Source organism: Corvus cornix, chromosome 1, assembly GCF_000738735.6.
Source record: "Corvus cornix cornix isolate S_Up_H32 chromosome 1, ASM73873v5, whole genome shotgun sequence".
NCBI lineage: Eukaryota > Metazoa > Chordata > Aves > Passeriformes > Corvidae > Corvus > Corvus cornix.
Genome location: NC_046332.1, coordinates 117,631,453 through 117,644,117, shown reverse-complemented (window position 1 = coordinate 117,644,117; position 12,665 = coordinate 117,631,453). Strand labels below are relative to the sequence as shown.

General features: G+C 56.7%; 1 protein-coding gene across 1 annotated transcript; it reads left to right on the top strand.

Moving 5' to 3' along the window:
* The first annotated feature begins 4,480 nt into the window (after nt 1-4,480).
* Nucleotides 4,481-5,508, top strand: LOC120410373 (olfactory receptor 52K2-like). Its single transcript, XM_039555811.1, is given in 4 exon segments — nt 4,481-4,596; nt 4,598-4,974; nt 4,977-5,158; nt 5,161-5,508. Coding segments are annotated over 4 exon segments (1,023 nt in total).
* Nucleotides 5,509-12,665: the final 7,157 nt, after the last annotated feature.

Here is a 12,665-nt window from a genome sequence, read left to right as displayed (position 1 = left end):
ATTCCTCTGACCTCTTCTGGATGGAGCAACCTGGTGATGTCAGAGAGCTACCACGATGCAACAACCCTGCCCAGAGCAGCTGTGGCTGCCCCTGGATCCCTGGCAGAGCCCAAGGCCGGGCTGGATGGGCCTTGGAGCAACCTTGTCTATGGAAGGTGTCCCTGCCCTTGGCAGGGGGTGGCACTGGATGAGCTATGAGGTCCTTCCCAGCCCCAACCATCCCATCATTCTATGAATTGTGCCCTAAAATGACTGTTTGTGTCCACAGCTACGAAGGACATCTGAAGGACTGGTTCCAGCCACAGCCCAACACCGTGTCTACAACTGCCACAAATCCCACCCAAAACACCTTCTTTAGTCTTCGCTTCTACATTAAAATTAAAGCTCAGTGGATTGTTTTCAAAACTGGTTCGAATCTGTCATTCTTCACCTCAAACATGTTGTTCCTGTCTTTCTGGTGTTTATCTGACTTTCTGCTGCACCTTCCCCAACATCTCAAAAACCACTTGACAGAATGTTTCTGCTGCCCTAAATTTGCATTTTTTTCTAGGCTGAATTTGCACATTTTGGGTTTACACTGCCTGGGGCTCGGGAGGGCCTGGTGGGGGCACAGACAGCCCATTCCATGGCATGATCCTTGGTACTGAAAGCCAGCAGAGGCTTCCAGCCAACAGTGCAGCAGAACTGGGAATGAAACTGCTCCAGCATTCTCCAGGCAAACACAAAAATGGTTTTTAATTCTGCTGGAGGCAACTTGTGCAGCACATTCCAGTCTGGCTCGGCCATCAAGGCCAGGTTGGACGGGGCTTGGAGCAACCTGGTCTGAGGAAGGTGTCCCTGCCCATGGCCAGGGTGGAATGAGATGAGCTTTACAGTCCTTTCCAACCCAGCCCAATCATTCCATGACTCCGTGATCTCCTAGCACGTGCCATTCATTAAAGAAATGAGATGAGACAGAACTGACGTGGGGCTAAGGCTGCTCCCCACCGGCCCCGCTGTGGTTGTTACAGAGGAGCCTGGAGAGGGCTCGTGCCTTTGGGAATCCCCATCCCAGGTACTCCCACTGGCACTTCCTGGGGTGATTCATGCACAGCCCTGGAGCACACGAGTTGTTTCTTTCTGGTGTGGCCGTCCCCAAGGTGGAGCTGAGCACAGAGAGAGCCAGGTGGGTGCTGGTGGCAGCTCGGGCATGGCAGGTGCCCCAGGCCAGGGGCTGGGGGGACTTCAGCATCCAGCCTGGAGCCTGCACAGTGTGAGAGAGCCAGGAAAACGGCAGTAGCTGGAAATTTCTTCTAAAAGTAGTTTTTCATACTTTCTTATCAAACCAAACTACCATTCTAATGCTGCAGATTTCTGATTCTCTAAGTATTTTTTTTAGGTAAAAATAGGACTAGAGTTGAAAGAAGAAAACAAATAAACATCAAACCTTTCAACTAAACCCAGAAATTCCTGCAAAGGAGTTGACTTGTTTCTGATTGTATAATCAATCCATACTTGGCTGAATACACATTTTCTGTAATACAAACTAGATTTTCAACCATGGATAATGTTCTTAACGCCTTGACACAGGAGCAGGTATTGGGATGGAAAGCTACAGGGCTGGGAGCTCACCAGCAGGCAGAATTATATATATAAATATATATATAAAAATAGGCTGGATTATGTCATGGGGGGCACCAGTGGGACTGGGGGAGAGGAGGAGGAGGCAGGCAGGGCACTGGCATCCCAGTTAGGTGTTAGGAAGAACTGAGTGCTCAGAGCAGCTGGGGCTGCCCCTGGATCCCTGGCAGTGCCCAAGGCCAGGCTGGACACTGGGGCTTGGAGCAGCCTGGGACAGTGGGAGGTGTCCCTGCCCATGGCAGGGGTGGCACTGGAGGACCTGTAAGGTCCCTCCCAACCCAAACCAGTGTGTTCTGTGATTTTATGATGGTTCTGACAGCTTCATTTTGAGGTCTCTGAATCACCTGGTTCTGATATTTCCCAGGAGTGTCCCTGTGCCAGCTCCTCCCCTGTGAGCAGTGGGGCAGAGGCACCTCTCTCTGAGATCCCTCTGTGCTCACACCCCATTAACAAAACCTTTCACTCGGCAGAAAATGGAATCGGGTTTGTTTGGCAGCAGCTGTTTCCTGCAGCCCTCTTGATTGCCATAATTTAATTTGATTCCAATCCTGTCATTCTTTATTGACCAAATCACCTGTTAAGTTCTCTGGCTTTCTGCTGGGCTCTGACGTCAGGGTGACACTCTCAGCTCATCACTTCAGTGTCCCTGCTCCCCAGGGAACATCCCAGGAAGTGCCTGCAGCCCCCAGCGTACCAGGGCTCCTGGAAGTTGGGCAGGACCCACCAAAGACCTCTGGAGATGCTTTTCCTGTCATGGAAATGATCCAAGCCAGCTGCTGGGTTTATTTTCTATTTTAGCAGAGGGTGTTTAACATCCTTCAAAGCTGCCAGTCAAATAAATGACATTAAGAAATAAAGTTCTCTGATTGTCTTTCTCTCGGGGCGGCCGGCACCTCCCTCCTCCACGCGGAGGACAGCTGCCTTTGTCTGCTTTTATCTGGCTTCTCCACTTAACAGCTTCCAACTCTCATCAGGTCAGAGAATCATCAAAGCAGAGAATCAGAAAATCATTGAGTAAGAGAATCTTTGAATCTTTGACTCAGAGAATTGAAGAATATTGGGATCATAGAATGGTTTGGTCAGAAGTCCAGACTTGTCTCTGCAGAAGTTTCACAGTGTCTGGCTCAGGACTGGAAGCTGTTCTGTACAACTTTCACCAGTTGTCCCAAACCAGCACAAATAATGTCTCAAATGAAGTTTTCCCAGTGGAGCACCATGTCCTGGAGAGCAGAGGCTCTGGAGCAGCTGCCAGCACCTGGGAGGGTAATGCTGGCAGCCAAAGGGGCCAGAGCAGTTTGGGGGTGTAAGAGGGAAATGGAAAAAGTCAGATTATTTCATTAAAAGGTGTTTAAATCTCGACAATGTGCAAAAAAGCCTCAGTAAGAGAGATACTGGAACTGGCAGGTGGAGATGAGAAAATGCAGGGCTCTGGGCCTTTAGTCTGTGCTAATTTTATATCTTTTAGTTTATCAGGGGCTCTGCCATGAGGGCTCTCCAGCCAAGAGAAGGCAGGAGAAGGATGCCATGGCTGGGAGGAGCAGACAGACAGGGTTAAAGAGGAGGAAAAGCAGGGGGCTAGAACCCTGAGGGTGATTCGCACTTGTGTGCCAGTCAAGGGTTGGAGATTCTCCTCCACCTCTGGATGCCCACAAGCCTGGACAGTCCAATTTCTTCCAGGCAAGCATAATTTAGTAAATCCTGTGAGCTCTGGTGCAGAGGGTTTGACACAAACCTGCTCTTCACGGTTTGGCCTTCAGCCCACAGGTGGGTGAGTGTGGAGCAGGGGCAGCACCATTTTCAGTGAGCTCTCCATGACTGGGACTCGCAGCCAGAGCTGCCAGTGGTGCCCGTGTCCCTCAGGGCTGGGCCACAGCAGGGAGCACCATTTCTCTGGCTGCACTTTCTCTCAGCCCAGTTTCACCACAGACATGGTGCAGCTTCTGCATGACCCCAAGGAACATCAGGATGAACCTGTATGACCTGGACATGCCCGCTCCTCTCTGAGCAGGACATAGGGAGGAAGGACTCGCTTGAGCTCTGCCACAGAAACGCTTCTGAGGGTTGGGCAGGGGCCAAAGAGCCCGGGGTCCTTGGTGGCACCAGAAGTTCTGGGTTATGGGTTGGACTTGATGATCTTAAAGGTCTTTTCCAACCTAAATAATTCTGTAATTCTGGGATTATGCCCCATTTCTGCCCACTGAGAGTGGCAATAGTGGCAGGAAGCCACAGCAGGGCAGGACACCGTGGTGCCAGCCTGCAGACAGACATGGATATGGCAAATTTGGGCTGGGGAAGAGGAGACCGAGGGGAGACCTCACTGGGGTCTTCAACATCCTCCTGAGGGGCAGCACAGGGACAGCTCCGATCTCTGCTCCTGGGCCAGGGACAGGACCCAGGGAGCGGCTGGAGCTGGGCCAGGGCAGGCTCAGGCTGAGAGCAGGGAAAGGTTCTTCCCCCAGAGGCTGCTGGGCACTGCCCAGGCTCCCCAGGGAATGGGCACGGCCCCGAGGCTGCCAGAGCTCCAGGAGCGTTTGGACAGCGCTGCCAGGGATGCCCAGGCTGGGATTGCTGGGGTGTCCGTGCAGGGCCAGGGGTGGGACTGGGTGATCCCTCTGGGTCCCTTCCAGCTCAGGATATTCTGTGACTCTGTGATCCTCTGGGATGTGCTGATCACAGCACCAGTTCAAAGGCTGACTGCAGAGAAGAGGTTCTGAAAGCTTTTCCCCAAAGGAACAGAGCAAAGTTTCCTGATGCCACGGGCACTGTGGTCACACCGCTGGCAGCCCCAGTCCCAGCCTGTCTGTCCCTGTTACAGGGAGCTGCAGCAGGGGACAAGGATGCAGCTTGGGCTGCTTGTGCCATGTCAGCCCCCAGCCAATCCAACACCACCCCTCTGCCCTTTCTGCTGAGGAGTGTCCCTGACCTGGAGGTTTTCCACATGTGGATTTCCATCCCGTTCTGTGTCTCCGACATCATGGCTGGGAAACACCCTGGTGCTCCTGGCCGTGGGCCTGGACAGGAGCCTGCACAAGCCCATGTCCTGTTTCATTGCCACGTTGGCCCTCATCCACCTCATCTTCTCCACTGCCGTCGTTCCCAAGATGCTGGGTGTGTTCTGGTTGGATTCAAGGGAGATTGGCTTTGAGGCCTGCTTCATCCAGATGTTCTTCATCCACACATTCTCCGCAGTGGAGTCGGGGGTGCTCCTGGCCATGTCCCTGGACCGGTACGTGGTCATCTGCCACCCTCTGAGGTACAGCAGCATCCTGACCAGCCCGAGGGCCATCCAGGCAGGACTGCTGTCCCTGGCCAGGGGAGTTGGTATCACGATCCCCTTGATGTGGCTCCTCACCAGCCACCCTACTGCAGCAGCAGGGTGATCCCCCACTGCTACTGCGAGCACATGGCTGTGCTGGGGCTGGCCTGCGCCGACACGGCCACCAGCCACCGCTACAGCCTCGGCATGGCCACGCTGCTCGTGGGGACAGACCCTGCCTTCATCACCTTCTCCTACTGCATGATCCTCAGGGCTGTGCTGAGGCTGTGCTGAGGCTGCCATCCCACAGGGCTCGGCTCAAGGCCCTCGGGATCTGTAGGTCCCATGTTTTCGTCATCCTGATCTTTTACACAGGGGGGCTCCTCTCCATGTACCTGCAGATGTTCACTCGCAGCTTGGCACCTCATGTCCAGGTGCTGGTGGCTGATTCCTATCCGACAGTCCCTCCCACGCTCAACCCACTCGTTTATGGCATAAAGGTGAAGCAGATCCAGGAAGGAATCCACAAACTGCTGGGGCAGCTGGCAGGACCCAGGAGCTCACAAGCTGCTAAAGGTGGCTCAGGTTCAGAGAGACAGAAAAACATTTCTCCCATGCCAGGAGAGGTGTGAAGTTGAGTGCAATGAGTTGTCCCCCAGAAAGGTCCATCTCTCTCTCCAGAAAGGGGAACCTTGACCAGATGCCTGACGCTGACACGGCAACAGCCGATCGACAGGAAACCAGTGGGCCAGTGCAGATGCGTTTGGGCAACTGTCCCTTTGGCCAGTGCACTCCTCCCTTCCAAGACACCAATTGGGAATCATGGAATTCCAGGATGGTTTGTGTTGGGAGTGACCTTAAAGCCCATCCAGTGCCACCCCTGCCATGGGCAGGGACACCTCCCACTGTCCCAGGCTGCTCCAAGCCCTGGCAGTGTCCAGCCTGGCCTTGGGCACTGCCAGGGATCCAGGGGCAGCCCCAGCTGCTCTGGGCACCCTGTGCCAGGGCCTGCCCACCCTCCCAGGGAGGGATCTCTTCCCAAGATTTAATCAAAGCCTCTCCTCCCTTGGTTTAAAGCCATTCCCCCTTGTCCTGTCACTGTCTGTCCATGTAATGCCCACTATGCCCCAGTCTCTCTGGTACTGGAGAGCCCAGCACTGGACCCTCTACTCCAGGTGTGGCCTCTCCAGTGGTGAGCAGAAGGGAAGGATCATCCCCCTCTCTGTGCTGGCAAAGCTCCTCCTGATGCACTTTTGGACACCTTTGCTCCTGGTCAGCCTGGTGTCCCTTCTCTGCCAAGCTGTTTGTCCAGCCGGGTGGCCCCAGCCTGTGCTGGTGCTGGGCTCGTTCCCCAGCCCTGGCAAGACTTTCCACTTGTCCTGGTTGAACTCAGGAGGTTCCTGTTGGCCCATTTCTCCATCCCATCGAGGTCCTTCTGGACACCAGCACAGCCACCAGGTGAACCTGCTGCTTCTCCGTATGCTTAGCAGGGCTGGTCCTGGCTGAGGCACCCCACCGGTGGCGGTCAGGATGTGTCCCCAGTACCTGTGACTTCACTGGGAGAGCTCCCCCTGCCCGGGCCAGGGCAGGACTGAGCTCTGTGAAGTGAGGGCTGGGCTCCCTGCAGACAGAACACCAGACAAACCAGTGCTGGAGCAAGTCCCAAGTAGCTGGGGAGTGCTGGCTTTTGGGAATTTTGGGGGACAGTATTTTCCCCAGCACCGTGGGAAGGTGGACAGGAGCCCCATTGTGCAGGTGCTTGGGACAGGGGTGACATGGGGCAGTGGTGACATGGGGCAGCTCCTGGATCCGGGTTCATCCACCCCAGGTTCTTCCATGAAGGAGCCCCAAGGAAAGAGGCCCTTCCTTGTTTACCTGCAGAGGAGCCGAGCCCAACAGGGACAGCACAGTAACGAGCCTCAGGATGATTCCAGCTGGGCCTCAGGGTGATTCCAGCTCTGAGCCAGGGCTCACTTGCTAGTTTTGAATCTCTCCTTTGGGTGAAGTGTTCAAAGCAAACAACAGCTCACCCCTGCAGGTGCTGGGCGGGGCCGGGCGCCCGCTGTCCGTTCGGAGATGAGCGGGGGCACACGCAGTCCCTGCCAGGGCGGGGCGTGGGGCACTGGTGGCTTTGGGGCACTGACCCCAGTCCCGGCCATGCGTGGAAGGGTCTCTGCTCCCTCCACAGCTGGTTGCAGAGTTGCAAAGCCTTTGCAACACCAGCAGCCCTGAACCACCACAGCACCTCAAGATCATGGAATCACAGAAGGTTTGGGATGGAAGTGACCTTAAGGTCCATCCAGTGCCACCCCTGCCATGGGCAGGTGTTGCTGCCTGTTCTGAGCTTCCCCTCCCCCCTCCCAAAGACATGTGCTCTGAGCTCTTTTGTTCCAAGCGCGGGCAAAGCCAAATGTAACTCAGACTCTTCAGCAGTGTCTGATTGGCCGCTCACCCCGGGTCCGCCCCCAGTCCTCCCCTTTCCCCTTCTCCTAATAAAAGATGGTCGAGGGGAGGCAAACGCTCTCTCTCAGCTCAGCTCCTTTCCTGTGAATATCTGTGGTCGTCTGTCTCATTTGAAGGCTTCTAACTGCAGGGAATTGAGCGAGCGGGGAGCTATATTTCTCCCTCTTTGCTTCTGCTGATGGTATTTGCTCTGCAGCTGATTCAGGTACCGATTTTAGAGCTACTAAAGTGCTAGATCGCCCGTGCTACCTCTCAAGGCTGCTCGAGGCTTTCTAAGGCATTGAAATACAAGCGCTAGCCGGTAAAAAGCTGAAAAGATACCTTCCGCAGGCAGGGACACCTTCCACTGTCCCAGTTTGCTCCAAGCCCCTTGGCTGGGGACACTGGTTTGGCTGCAGCTCCCTGGGCAGTGCTGGGACAGACCCCCGAGGCACAGTGACCATACACAGAGCCAGCTGTGGGAGGGCAGCAAAGAGCTGCGGGAGCAGGAACAAATTCCAGGGTTTCAGCAAGTGCAGCACTGGCTGCTTGGGGCCCAGGCTGGGCACAGACCCCAGCTCCCATCCATCCTCCTGCCTGTCCCCCCCTGCCTGGACCAGCCCAGAACCTGCACCATCCCTCCACCACAGCCCGTACCCCGGCCTCAGGTCACTCAGAATTAATGTTTATTTAATTCCAGCTAATTTTTCGCTGTCCAGCAGCATTTCCCTGCATGCCTGTAGTGTACAACCTTCTTGTTGTACACACAACAGCACAAACAGTCCTGTTCGGTACCACCCAAACTCCGGCTCTGGTGCTGGGGGCTGGAGCTGCCACCGGCACAGGTTTTCCCATTTTACCGTGGCATTTTTAGCCCCTAAAACTGCCTCAGCCCTGGGCTGGGTTGGGGAGGGCGACTCTGACTTTTACAGGAAAGCTTCTGCTCGGCTCCTGCTCTCGGCAGCGGGAGCTGCCCGGATCCGCTCCCGCGGGATGGAGCCACCTCCGGCAGCAGGAGGGGCTGGGGTCCCCAGGGGACACCCCGGGACAGTCCCTGCCTGGCCACGACGGGCACCGGGGGACAGCGAGGCACAAACATCCCTCCCTCTAGAGCGGGCACAGGCGGCTCAGAGCAGCGGTGTCCCGGTGCCCTCCCCGGGCTGCGGGCTCGCAGAGGAGCCGATTGCCGCGGGAGGCTCGCCTGGCACGGGGCAGCGGGCTCCTGCAGCCGCGTCTCTCCCTGCGATGCCCGCGGGTGCGGGACAGTCCCCCCAGCGCCAGCAGCCCAGCTCCAGCCAGGACGCTGGCGGAAAGTCCCCGGGGAGCGGCACCGGTGACAAACGCGTTAATTGGGCCCTGGGCAGCGGCGGGGGGGCCCGGCCGCAGCCGCCCGGCCAGCAGCACTCAATGCTCCTGGGGCCAGAGCTGTAATTACCAGCCCGCTCGTTAGCGCTAATTGAACTCTCCCAGGAAGGGAACCTGACGGAAAAAACATAATAAACAAAGTTCAATTGCTTTTAACTTCGACTCCTTGGAAAGCCCAGGGAGGGAAGTGAGTCAGAGGGACGCTGCTGCCCCCCGCCACCGTCACACACCCCAAACCTGTGAGCAGGGACAGGGGACGAGGCCGATGGCCCTGCCCTCCTGGGGCAGGAGCAGCTCCCCGGGGCCGGCTGAGCTCCGTCCAGGCTGGCCCAGCGATGCTCTCTCGCACAGCAGCGTGCCCGGCTCCGCACCCTGGAGTGACCCATGGCAGGGCGTGGGGCTGGATGAGCTCTGGGGTCGCATCCAACCCAAACCATTCCACAATTCCATGAACGCCTCTCCAGCAGGACTCTGGCCCTTCGGGGCTGCCTGTGCCTCTGCAAGGGGGGCTGGGGGGGACGGGGGGTGTCACTGCTCTGCTGACGAGTGACCACAGAGCTCAGGCGGTCACCCTGCCCCGCTGCTGCTGCTGGTGATGATGATGATGACGATGATGATGATGATGACGCTCGCACTGCCAGGCTGTCGGGGAAGGAACAAAATGAATGGATGTCTCTCCCAACCTCTTCTCTGTGCCGAGGGCGAGCAGCAGCCGGGCCGGGCCGGGCCGGGCCGCCCGGGAACGCGGCGGTGACACCGGCATTGCCCTAAGTGTGGATCGCAGGAGGCCCCTCCTGGCCAGAAGGCAGCACTGCCACCTCGCTGCACTGTCACCACCTCACTGGCACCTCCCTGCCACCCTCGGCCACTTCCTTGCCCCCTCCTGTCACCTCCCTACACGGTCACCACCTCACTGTCACCCCCTGCCACCTCCCCGCATTGCCATCCCCTGTCTCCTTGTGCCACTCCCTTGCCACCCCTGTCACCACCCTGAAGTGCCACCACGTCCCCACTCTCAGGGCATGGGCAGCGCCACCGGCACCCACCGGGCACCGGCACAGCGGCTTCAGGCTGGACTTTACAGCCAGGACTTGCCTGAGGACAGCCCTGACACTGCTCTGGGAACAGCCCTGAGCATGGGACTGACCTTCTCTGCCCCAAGTCAGAATCATGGAATCACAGAACAGTTTGGGTTGGAAGGAACCTCAAAGCCCATCCAGTGCCACCCCTGCCATGGCAGGGACACCTCCCACTGTCCCAGGCTGCTCCAAGCCCCAATGTCCAGCCTGGCCTTGGGCACTGCCAGGGATCCAGGGGCAGCCCCAGCTGCTCTGGGCACCCTGTGCCAGGGCCTGCCCACCCTCCCAGGGAACAATTCCTGCCCAATCTCCCATCCAGCCCTGCCCTCTGGCACTGGGAAGCCATTCCCTGGCTCCTGGCCCTCCAGCCCTTGTCCCCAGTCCCTCTGCAGCTCTCTTGGAGCCCCTTTAGGCCCTGCAAGGGGCTCTGAGCTCTCCCCGGATCCTTCCCTTCTCCAGGTGAGCACCCCCAGCTCTGCCAGCCTCAGCTGATGCTCTGAGCTCCCTTGGCCTTTAGTCAGGTGGGGTCTGGGCTGTGGCAGGTTCCTGTCCCCAGCTGGGACCAGCTTAGGGACACTCATTGCATGGGAACAGCCAGGAGCAGTGTCCAGGAGCCTTCTGGTGCTGTTTGACTCCCTTTGCTCCCAGGTGTTCACAGGTCTGGCCAGGATGAGCCCCAGCAGGCCCTGCCTGTGCGAGAGGGGCTTTGGAGCCTCCCACCCTATGGCGATAATCACAGGGGACCCCAAGACCAGAGCCAAACCTGGATTAGATGCTTCAGGTTGTGCTTTTCCAACCTGCCCCATTGCTGAGGCTCTCACAGATCCTGTGTGCTCCCCAAGCAGCAGAGGAAGCTGTGGAGAGGCTGCGGGAACAGCCTCAGCTTCCATGGAAACCCAGAGTGAGCTCACAGGAATTCAGATTCCAAGTGTCAGTCAGGAGCCATTCCCTGAAGGTATCAGATGGAGGGAGCTGGGAATGCAGAGTGGCCCAACCTGCTCAGAGGTGCTGGTGGGAGCAAAAGCAGAGACAGAGATTGCAGGGGAAAGCCACAAGGACTGTGGAGGAAAACCACAATCCAGTGGAGGTGACAGGGTGTAAAAAAGCACCCGAGCCTGGCACCCAGCCTGGGAGACACTGTCAAACCCAACATGAACCAGCAGAGGACTAGAGACCTCTGGGCCAGGGAAAACCTCTTCACCTGAACATCCTCGGGTGGTGGTAGAGCTCTCCAGGAGCATCCAGCAAGAGGGCACAACCTCTGCTTGTTTTCCATGTTGATGCTTCCCCTCAGGGGCTGAGACTGCAGCGCTTGGGGCTGGAGTGCAAAGCAAATGGACAAACTCACAGCGCTGGGGTTTGTGAATGGGGTTTGAGGCCCTCTGTGTGCTGCCAGTGGCAGATGCAGCTCCCAGGGATCCAGCCCTGTGCTGGACACCTGACCATGTGCCTCTGGACAGGCACCTTTCCCAAATTCCCCGACCGTGGGGCTTGTGTGACACAACATCCTCACTGTGTGGCCACCAACTGGCACCGATGTCCCTCTGGCCTCGGCAGTGTGGCCACAGTGGCACTCGCTTGCCAGGGAGGGCACCCTGGACACCCAGGGCTGGCACAACACTGGCACATCCCAGTTTGCAGATTTTGGGTCAGCTCCTTCTCATCCAATTCAAGTACTAAGAGAAGTGGACAGCTGGTCCAAAGCCAAGGCCCACAGCAGCTGGTCCCACTGTCCCCAAAGGGCCTACAGGTGCTTCTGCACATGCTGGTCATGCTGGGATGTCCAACCTCTCAACCACAACACTCACCCAGACCCTCCCTTCCTCTGCAGCAGTTTCACCTCTTCCATCCCTTAATCAGAGTATTTGCTTTGTTTTACGTCAATTTTGAAGTATTCAATTATTTCCACAATATCTTTGGTTGGGTTATTTTACTTGAGCCCTCCCCCTGCAGTCAGGAATTTTCCTTAGGGACTTTGGCTCTTTTGTTCTAATTAGATTAATGTCATAATTAGCTCTCAGCCTGACTAACCCTAAGCACCCTGTATGTGTAATGTGTGTCTGTGCTTATAAACCCCCTGCCAAATCAGGGCTGGATTTTTCCCAAGTCGTGCTCCTCTGTGACTCACCAGTAAATCACGGAATGGCAGAGGGTTTGGGTTGGGAGGGGATGGGCTGGTTGGTGTCTCCAGCCCATCCTGTTCTGTTTTCTGCAGGTCCTGGATCCAAACCCCGCAATTCCCCCCATCCCCTCAATGCAGCACAGCTTTGGGTGAGCAGGGACCCAGCGAGGGGCTCTCCTCCACCTCTTCAGACCACTGGACTCAGATTTGGGGGGCCCCGGAGCTTGGGGAGACCTTGGCTGTCTCTCTCAGCTCAGGTGCTGAAGCAATTCAGACCTTTCCCAGCTGTTATCCCTTTACACAGCAGCCAGGTTTGCAGGGTCATCCATGAGAGCCCAGGAGCAGCCCCCGGACAGAACCCTGCCCCCAGCTAACTCTTTCAGCCTCTTAAAAATCTCTCCAAGCCTTCCAGCACTTAATTTCTCCCAGGCATCTGAGCCTGGGCCGAAATTAATGAGCAGTTCCACGCCTCCACACCTACAAGGTGTTGCTGTGCGTGGGGACGAGGTTTGTAGGGAAGCAGGAGAGAGCAGGAGCTGCCAGATGAATATTAAACCCAAAGAGCTGCTCAGCAATATTTTATGCTTTTACTGAGTTTGACTTCAATGCTCGTGGGAAAAAAAAATCCCGGGCAATGCAAGGACTCCAGGGAATTAGCATCTTCCCCCAGCATAAAAGCCTCATTTTTTATGGAACACAAATGAGTTCTGGGCAGACAGGGAGGTCTGGGAGCACCTCGCTGTATTTGCCAGCTGATATTTCTAAGTGTCTACAGAAAGTT